Here is an 8,595-nt window from a genome sequence, read left to right as displayed (position 1 = left end):
GGTGTGTCCCCTTCCCCGCTTTCTGCTCCCTCCTTTCCCCACCTTCTCCCCTTTCCTCTTCTCCCCAGTCTCTATGCTCTGAGCTGACCCCAGCTCCTTCCTGGGAAGACTCTTCCTTCCTGTCCCAGACATGTTGCTTCTCCTCCTAGGGCTGCCACTCCCCACCACCGTCCCCAGCCCCGCTCCGTTCAGGGCTGGGACTCTGCCCCCGGAGCATCCTCCCCAGCTGACATCACCCATCCCACTCCAGCCCCAGGCCCCTCTGCCCACGCTGCACCCAGCGCCGCCAGCGCCCTGACCCCAGGACCTGCCGCTGCCGCTGCCGACGCCGCAGCTTCCTCCGTTGCCAAGGGCGGGGCTTAGAGCTCAACCCAGACACCTGCAGGTGAGTTGTGGGGTGGCAGTTGCTTAGGAAGGCCCTGTTCTGGAGCAGGTCCAAGGTGAGCCTGCCAGTGGGAGAAGAGCCAGGAAAGGGCAAGCTGTTGAATGTGTTGAACAAATATTTACCAAGCGTCTGCTGGCACTGGGATCCGCATAAACAAGGCTTACATTCTAACGCGGGAGTCCAACACAAAGACATATGACGCCGGCAGAGGCTATGAAGTCCTGTGGTAAGGGGCACTTGACATCTTCTTTGAGGGGTTGGAGATATCCTGGAGGAGGTGACATCTGCCTGGAGTAAAAATGAGAGAGACAGCTTTCCAATGTGCAAGGCTCTGGGCCTTCCCAGAAGCTCCTGTGGTAGACGTTTGTCCCACTTTATGGACTCTGAGAGGCCAGGGGACCTAGTGTAACTCTTGCCCAAGGGCTTCTCAACACCCCTTCCACAGTAAGGCCATGGGTGGCATCAGGCGGGCTAGGCCAGTTGGGGCTTCCCAGGGGTGTTAGAGGGGAATGAATTTCACAGACGGTAACGAGGGGGTGAGTCCAGAGGAGCAGGTGCTGAGCTGCAGCAGCATGAAGACCCCTTTTCTTCCTTCCTTAGGTGCCGGAAGCTGCGAAGGTGACACATTGCTTTTCAGACTCAGCGGGGCCACTTGCCTCACAGGCCACACCCCAGAGGGGGACTAGAGGGCAGCCTGGTGAGAACAGTACAGCCCCCCAAGACTTCAGCCCGGGCGGAAGCTGCTCCAGGACCTGGGCCTCTCAGAGGGCTTTCTGTCCATCCCTTGCCTCTACATACTGCTGTCCAGCAGGGTGGGCAGAGTTGGATGAGGAGACTTTGAGGCAGCAAGAGGGGTCGCATACCAACTTGGGAGAGAATGGGTCCTATCTCACTGTTGACCACCTTGTGCAAGTGAGCATCTTACAACTGGCTCATCTCTCCCCTAAGAAGAACCCGATCTTCTACAAAGAACAGAAGTTGGGCTTCGGTATGAGAACTCTGACCCCCAACCCTGATAAAAAAAGATGGAAGGAGCTGTCCGTGCCTGTGTCACTCACTATTTGTCACTGTCGCTGTTTTGGACGTGAATGTCTGTATCACACTGTCTCCTAGACTCAGAGCTTCTTACTCCATTCATTGTGCACATGGAAGAAATGAGGCCCAAGGTCTTACACCAGGTCACACAAAGCCAGAACCGTGTATTCTTCACATTCATGTTATCACCAGGCTCTGGGGAGTGCTGAGTCCCTGTCCCCCTGCTCATCACAAGGGTTTTTTTTTTTTTCTGGAAGGAGGTGGCCTGTTAATGGTCAGTGAGCTTGAGGTGGGACCCAGATTTGCTGAATGACCTTGGGTATCACTGCCCCTCTCTGAGCCTCACATTTCCACAGGTACCCATGGAGGGAACATAATTGCTGTGGTCTGGGTCCTTGGGCTCCAGGAAAGTTTGAGTATGTCTTCCCATGATAGAAAAGAACACCCATCTTTCCTGCCCTGCACACTCTGTGTTTGCTGCCTTTTCTCCCTGTATCTTAACTCTAAAGCCATGTACCTGCCCTGTCTCCACCTCACTCCACCTTCTTGAATGGGAAGCACCAAAGGTCTGTGGCCGGTGGGCTTGGTTTGGGAGACAAGCCCCCCTCACCCCAACCACACAGTCTTCTCTACCTTCACCTCCCTTGAACCTTGGGTGCCCCTCACCAGCCCCTGCTTGGGACTCTCTTAACCTTTGCCCCAGCTCAAGCTCAGTGCCCAGCCTTCTGCCTGCTTTCAGTACCCCAGGGGCTGAGGGGTGAGTGGGTGGTCCAAAGACCAACTCTGGGCACAAATGGCTTTGCCCTGCTGCAGGACATTCAGGGGCAGAAGTTAACTCAAAGCAGACACTCTTTGAGGCCTCTGAGGCGTCAGATTGGAGGGCGTACTAGTGATTTTGTTGGGCCCAAGGCAAGAGGGGTGGAACCAGGAGAGACAATTCCTGAGAATGATTGTTTTCATATGACAGTCATCCTGTCAGTGAAAATGCCACAGCCCAATTGAGTGAGACAGATGAGGTGTAGGGACCTAGAGCTACTGCCTCCTGAGTCCATTTAGCCTCACTGGGCATGCACAATGCTTCCTATGCATCTCCTTGCTTAGTCCTCAATTCTGAGGTCAGCACTGTGGCTTTTTTCAGTTGAGATAGGCTTAGAAAGGCTGATTGACCTGAGGTTTGATCTCAAATCAGCTGTCTCCCCAACACAACATGTTTAGCTGCCTCACAATGGCAGGTTCATTACTTAAACTGAGATGTGTACTGCTGGGTGCTGGAGTGTCTGCAAGTAAGTCTGGTTAGGGACCGGGCCCAGCCAAACCATTACAGCCTGACTCTGGTCTGTATGCAGCAAGTAGGGGCAGGCCTGGACGCTGGGGGAGAAAAAGAGGACTAGAGCATTCACTAGTGGGTGAGGGCCTGGCTGTGCATACCGTCGCCACAATCCTACAGGGGCCCTGCTGGGTGGGTGTCACCAAGCCCTTCTTACAGGAACACCAGATACTAGGCGAGAGAACTTGTTCAAGGTCACTGAGCCAGTCAATGAGGCAGACCCTGAATTGAAACCCAAGTATCACTTTGAAGCCCAGGCTCTTTCCGCAGCAACTAACTGGGGTTTGTGGTTCCTGAAGAGACCCAGACTCAAACAGGAACGCTGTGGGAAAGGCTGGGGGCGACATAAAATGGTGTCTCAAGACCCCCACCATTCCCGCTGACCTTAATTTTACCTCAACCGGAAAGGCCTTCGGCCCTTTCGGAAGTCACTTTCACCTAACCTAACCGACCACCGCTCTACAGGAAGTGACGGAAGTCACCCGGTGGACGGGAGGCGGAGTTAGGGAAGAGCCGCCCCAGCGGGCGTGTGGCAGCGGGTTTCGCATGGTCCAATGAGGGCGGGCGGCGTGGCCCGGCCTGGTGGCGACGGTGATGCGCATGCGCAGAGGCGGCAGCACGCTGGGGTTGACTCCGGGGGCGCGGCGAGGAGGTGAGCGGGGGCCACAGCCCGGGCTGGGGGGAGCCGGGGTGTAAGGGGGCAGGCTGGATCAGGCCGGGACTCCGAGTGTCAGGGAGGGATAGGTTACGAAGAAATTGGGGGTTGGGGTCGAAGTTGTCTGGGATGCCGCAGGGGGAGGGTTCTCACGCCGCACGGGGCGGAGCCCCGGGACTAGGGGCGGGACGTGAAACAGAGACGGGTGGGACCTCTGAGCTGGTCCGGGTGGAAGGCGGGACTCCGGGGTTGAGGGCCGAGCTAGGACTGGCGGGGGACGGAACCTGGTCCTGGGAGGAGGAGCTGAAACAGGCGAAAGGAGGAGCCTCGGGTTTGGAAACTAAGGGGAACGAAGTCCAGGTTCTGGGGGCGGGGCTTCAGCCGGTGAGTGGCGTGGTTACAGTTCAAGAAAAGAGATCTAGTCCTGTAGAGGGTGGGGCTTCAGGGTCGGGGGCGGAACTTCGCCCTCTAAAGGGTGGGGCCAAGGAAGCGAGCGCTGGAGTAGGCCTAGGTAATGGCCTGGGGCGTCCACGCGGGGGCGGTCTCCGCGGTGGCCGGGCCTGGGGGCGCGGTAGGCCGAGAACTCCCCCAGGAGAGGTGGTGTGGGTGGAGCGCGCTCGGCGGCCACCGGACTCGGGGCCAGTTTGGGTGCCCCGCAGACCTCCGAGGGCTCAGAGCTGGGGCGGCGCCCCGGGTGGAGGCACAGGGCCGGCCTGGGGGATATCCCCAGAGGACCGGGGCTCCCCGGAGCCACCCAGCGGCGATGTGTGGGTGCCTCGGGGCCGGCCCCCTGCAGCGGCCTCAGAGGTGTGGGTGTGCTGGACTGGGGGAAACTGGGTGTGGCGTGAGTGGGATCGCCCGGTTGGGGCAACTGCTGTGCAGCCAGATAGGGTCTGGACTTTGCGTAAAGGGACGGATGGAAATTGAAGAACGGAGATGGGGACCAGGAGGGAGGGAAGGACTGGGGGTGAGCAAAGGGGCGGGGCCCTGGCTGCTGTGGCCTCCCCTGACCCCCTCCCCCCGCTGCTGGGGTCCTCGGGCAAGCCCCCTTCTCACTGGACTGGTAAGTGTGGCCGTGGAGCCTGGGGGAGGGGGCGGTGACTTGGGACAGGGGCATTCCCTAGGGGCAAACAAGGTATGGTGGGGTTGGAGTCCTTCTGCTACCTGCGGGTATTCCATGCCCTTCCCGCCCTCCCGGTCGGTTGGTCGGTCGGGGTCTGTCCCCACAGAGACATGAGGCTGAACTGGGTCCTGACAATACTGTCCATCTGCCTGAGCGCCCTGGCCACGGCCGCAGGGGCCGAGGGCAAACGGAAGCTGCAGATCGGGGTCAAGAAGCGGGTAGACCACTGTCCCATCAAATCGCGCAAGGGGGACGTCCTGCACATGCACTACACGGTGGGTGACGCGGGCGGAGCTTCTGGGCTTGGGTGGGGCTTCTGGGGACCAGAAAGGACTTGGGAGCTAGGTTCCTCTGCCAAGAAGGTGGGTGACCTTGGACAAGTCCTCTCTCCCCTTTATGCCAGTTTCCATGGCTCTACCCTGCTCTTCACTGTCTACTCCCCAGGTTGGCACCAGCAAGCAGTTACAATGTACTGTGAGCTGCCTAATGTTCTGTCCCCTTCTAGGACTATGGCCACCAATGATGTGGAGGGCCAGCTTGATGAGAGCACCTATGTGTGTGTGTGGGGGGGGGTGGTTAACGAATGGACACTCAGTCTCACTGGCCTTCCTATGGTCCCACAGGGGAAGCTGGAAGATGGGACAGAATTTGACAGCAGCCTGCCCCAGAACCAGCCCTTTGTCTTCTCCCTGGGCACGGGCCAGGTCATCAAGGGTTGGGACCAGGGGCTGCTGGGGTGAGTCAGGGGGTCAGGACTGTGGTCTAGGAGGTGAACTGTGGGAGGCAAGCCCCAGGGATGGGGTGGGGGGCAGGGAGCCTGACTTCTGCCATGTGCTGAACATGTGCTGTCCTGCAGGATGTGTGAAGGGGAAAAGCGGAAGCTGGTGATTCCATCAGAGTTGGGTAAGAGGTCCTTCCTGAGTGGGGATGTTCAGAATGTGTGTCTGGGGAAGGATGAAGACCAAAGAAGCCTGCTTCAGCTTGTGCATTGGTTTCCCCCCATCCATTCATTAGTTCATGCCTCTTCCAAGTCTGGCTTTGTCCAGCAATGAGGACAGGGCAGGACCCTTGGGGCATTCAGAGCTGATACCCACCCTCTGCCCTCTACTAAGCCCTTTGCAGCCCCCTCCAATGCATTATACCTTCATTGCTGTCATTTCTGCTAAGATAGGCAGAGGCCTGGCTTCAGGATAGGTATTTGCAGAACCTCTGTCTTTGCCTGGCCACAGCTCACTGTTTCTTTGTGCATCTTTGACAGGATATGGAGAGCGGGGAGCCCCGCCAAAGATTCCAGGTAATATACCTTCCCGCCCCGCTATCTCTTGTATCCGTCCCATCTCCCTGTGATTTTGGTTCTCATTCTAACCCCACTTCTCTCCTGCAGGTGGTGCAACCCTGGTGTTCGAGGTGGAACTGCTCAAAATCGAGCGACGTTCAGAACTGTAGCAAAGCTGGGGAGGGGCAGCGGAGAGGCCATCAGGGACCAGACTGTTTAAAAGAAAAACAAAAACAAACTTAAAGCTTATGAAGTGAGCCTGTGTTTGTTTGTAGGCCCTGAGACTTAGAAACTCAGCCTCCTATCTCCCTCAGCATCCTCCACTTCTCTCCTTTTTGGCTTCAGAACCTTGGGATATGGACTCAGTAGCCTGGGGGTCAAGATGGTCAGGCCCTGGGGTGGCATGGTGGCCCTTGCCCAGAGGGAACAAAGTGTGTTCCTGCCTGCCAACAGCAACACTGCTTCCCCTCAGTTCCCCAGCCACTTCCAGCTCCTGGTCTGGGAGCCAGCACTGGGCTATCACCATGGCTACGTGGCCCTCAGGAAGGCCTGCAGTCACCTGGGGAGAAGCTTCAGCTAGCAGCAGTAATAGTGTGTCCCCCTTAAAAGAGACCAGCCAAGCCTGTTAGCTGCACCAAAGGCATATCCTAGCTTTATTAAAGGGCCCGCGCCGCAGAGTCAATATAAAAACACAAAAAGTCCCATCAGTTTAATAACAATAAAAAACCCCAAAAATGGAAAACTGAGGGGGCAGGGAAGAGGCCCCTAGGCCAGGGGCACAGGGAGCCCTGCTCATGGCACCAGGCCTGGCTGCAGGGCCTCCCGGTATTGCTGTTGCTACGAGGTCAGGGGGGCAGCGATTGTCCTGTGGGAGCCACCGTTCACCTGGGCTAAGGACCCTTACTTCTTCTGGGGTGTGCTCAGCTTCTGCATGCCCCGGATCTTGTCCAGCAGGCCAGAGATGAAGGCCTGGACAGGAGGTAAGACATTAGGGAGACCCGATCCCAAGATGACAGGAACCCAGACTCCTGTTACCCCACCCTCCAGGGGAACCACTTACTTACCTCAGTGGGTTTATAACAGTCAACCAGCAGCTCCTAGTGGGACATGGAAAAGAAGTATAACTGTGAACTCTCAGGAATGGGCCTGGAGTTCACTCATACCCACTTTGGAGGGACTGGGGTATCCCTGAGGTATGGGAGACGCCATAGCTAGGCAAGTACCATTAACTCCATTTGATGGAGGCAGAAGCTGAGGCCCAGCATCACAAAGTTGGCTGACTCAGACCAAAGAAGGCCTAGCTGCAGTCTTGTTTACGCAAGGGGCAACACCTCCAGGCAGTCCTCTACTCCCAGCTTCCCCGACCTGTCCCTGCTGCCCCTCAGCCCCTCTCTCACCTTGACCCTGGCAGCCCGAGTATCATCACTCTCCATGTCTAGGAGTTCGTCCACATCAATCTCCAGCTCTGGGATCTCCTCTTCCTGGGGTGGGGGTGGGGGAGGAGGGAGAGACAAGGGCCTGAGTTGGGAGAGAGGGTATGAGAGGGGCTCACTGGCTGAGGCCCCTGCCCTACTGCAGGATGAGCCAGCCCTCTTGTGCCCAGTAGACAGCGGCAGCTGCTCTGAGGAAGAAAACAGATCTGGCCGGTGCCAAGGCAAACTGCCCGATGCGGGGGGTGGAGGGGGAGCTTCCTGTCTCTGCCAGTTGGGCACCCTGGTGCCAGACAGGGCCAGACAGCTAGGGCTGGGGACCCTGGGCTGAGAACCCTGCAGATGTGTCTTCCCCAACTTCTGGGCCCCCCATTTCAACCAGAGCAGGTGGGGCCAGCTGTCCCAGCTCATCACAGACCCTTCCCCTCCCCCAAACACCTGTCACAGCTTCCCGGGAGTGAAAAGGAAGTGATGGGTGAGGGGTCATTGACAAGGACCCAAGACTAGTAAAGGGGAAACAAAGAGGTCATGCTTTGCTGAGGGAGGGGTGCCCACCACTCTCCCTACAGGAAGAGTCTACCCAGTCTGGAGTCAGCTGCATTCCAGGGCTGGGCTAGGGTAGGCAGCACAGGGCAAGCCCACTCCTCCACCCTGCCCCCTGGGGCCTGAGTCACCATTTGAGCTAGGAAGAAGTCATAGGGTGGAGAAACAGGACCCAGAGAGCAGGCTAGCCTTGCCCCCCCCACCCACAAGATGGAGCTCCAGGATAGCCCATTAGAATAGCCCAGATGCTTTACAGTGCCCCCACCAACCACGCTAGCGTCTTTTAGCCAGTCTAGGCTAGCAGGCACTAAGTAGCCCTCCTTCCACTGCTGGCCCAGGCTATCCTCATGCCTCCTGTCCAAGGCCCAGGCTACCCCTTGAGGCTTCTAAAGGACCCCAAGCTTGACCAGGGTAGTGACATGAGGGAGGCAGCGGAGAAGACTAGAGTTACTTAAGTCAGCCAAGAAAGAACATACATTGGAGGCGGGGAATAGACAGGAGGGGACAGCGTGGGAGCGGAGCGCACATTGACTCCGGGTGACAGGCGGGCTCAAGGTGGGGTTTCCAGGCGGCCCGACTCGGGATCGACTTTAAGGTGTCGGCTCAGGGTGGGGAACACACCTGGCAGTCGTAGAGGCGAGTGAGCTGCTCCAGGATCCACTCCTCCAGGTTGAGGCGCTTCCGTAGCTCCTTGCGGTCGTACTTGACCGTGACCTTCCCTTGGCGCCTCACTGGGCCCTCGTCGTCCGCGCCGCCCGGGCCCTCGCCAGCAGCCCCAGGGGGGCTCTGAAAGTAGACGCGGGGCCCTGGGCCGCCACTGC

General features: G+C 58.1%; 2 protein-coding genes and 1 long non-coding RNA gene across 5 annotated transcripts; 2 read left to right on the top strand and 1 right to left on the bottom strand.

Annotated features, from left to right (window-relative positions):
• The first annotated feature begins 32 nt into the window (after window positions 1–32).
• LOC107195605 lies at window positions 33–1,420 on the top strand. The gene is made up of 2 exons (XR_003046123.1): window positions 33–385; window positions 986–1,420. It is a non-coding gene; the product is annotated as an uncharacterized LOC107195605 (long non-coding RNA).
• A 1,791-nt stretch (window positions 1,421–3,211) lies between these two features.
• On the top strand, window positions 3,212–6,050 carry FKBP2 (FK506 binding protein 2). Of its 3 annotated transcripts, none has more exons than XM_006911157.2 (6): window positions 3,212–3,399; window positions 4,632–4,800; window positions 5,149–5,261; window positions 5,382–5,428; window positions 5,784–5,819; window positions 5,910–6,050. In XM_006911157.2, the coding sequence occupies exons 1-6, from the start codon at window positions 3,302–3,304 to the stop codon at window positions 5,969–5,971; spliced, it is 525 nt and encodes a 174-aa protein (XP_006911219.1). In that variant the 5' UTR covers window positions 3,212–3,301; the 3' UTR covers window positions 5,972–6,050. The 3 variants fall into 3 exon arrangements, with proteins under 3 accessions (XP_006911219.1, XP_006911221.1, XP_006911220.1); XM_006911159.3 differs by lacking the exon at window positions 3,212–3,399 and adding an exon at window positions 3,866–3,913; XM_006911158.3 differs by lacking the exon at window positions 3,212–3,399 and adding an exon at window positions 3,940–4,465.
• A 376-nt stretch (window positions 6,051–6,426) lies between these two features.
• PPP1R14B (protein phosphatase 1 regulatory inhibitor subunit 14B) lies at window positions 6,427–8,593 on the bottom strand (the record flags this gene model as incomplete). Its single annotated transcript, XM_015588690.1, has 4 exons — window positions 6,427–6,770; window positions 6,866–6,898; window positions 7,199–7,282; window positions 8,396–8,593. Coding segments are annotated over 4 exons (384 nt in total), but the record flags the coding sequence as incomplete, so codon positions are not given.
• Between the last annotated feature and the right edge of the window lie 2 nt (window positions 8,594–8,595).

The sequence above is a fragment of the Pteropus alecto genome, unplaced genomic scaffold (assembly GCF_000325575.1).
Source record: "Pteropus alecto unplaced genomic scaffold, ASM32557v1 scaffold43, whole genome shotgun sequence".
Lineage (NCBI taxonomy): Eukaryota > Metazoa > Chordata > Mammalia > Chiroptera > Pteropodidae > Pteropus > Pteropus alecto.
This window is presented reverse-complemented; position numbering and strand designations above follow the sequence as displayed.

Coding starts and splice junctions, on each gene's coding strand:
- FKBP2 (XM_006911157.2), top strand. CDS start 3,302: ATGAGGGCGGGCGGCGTGGCCCGGCCTGGTGGCGACGGTGATGCGCAT. Junction 5,262..5,381: donor TGGGACCAGGGGCTGCTGGG/GTGAGTCAGGGG, acceptor GCTGTCCTGCAG/GATGTGTGAAGGGGAAAAGC. Junction 5,429..5,783: donor GGTGATTCCATCAGAGTTGG/GTAAGAGGTCCT, acceptor CATCTTTGACAG/GATATGGAGAGCGGGGAGCC.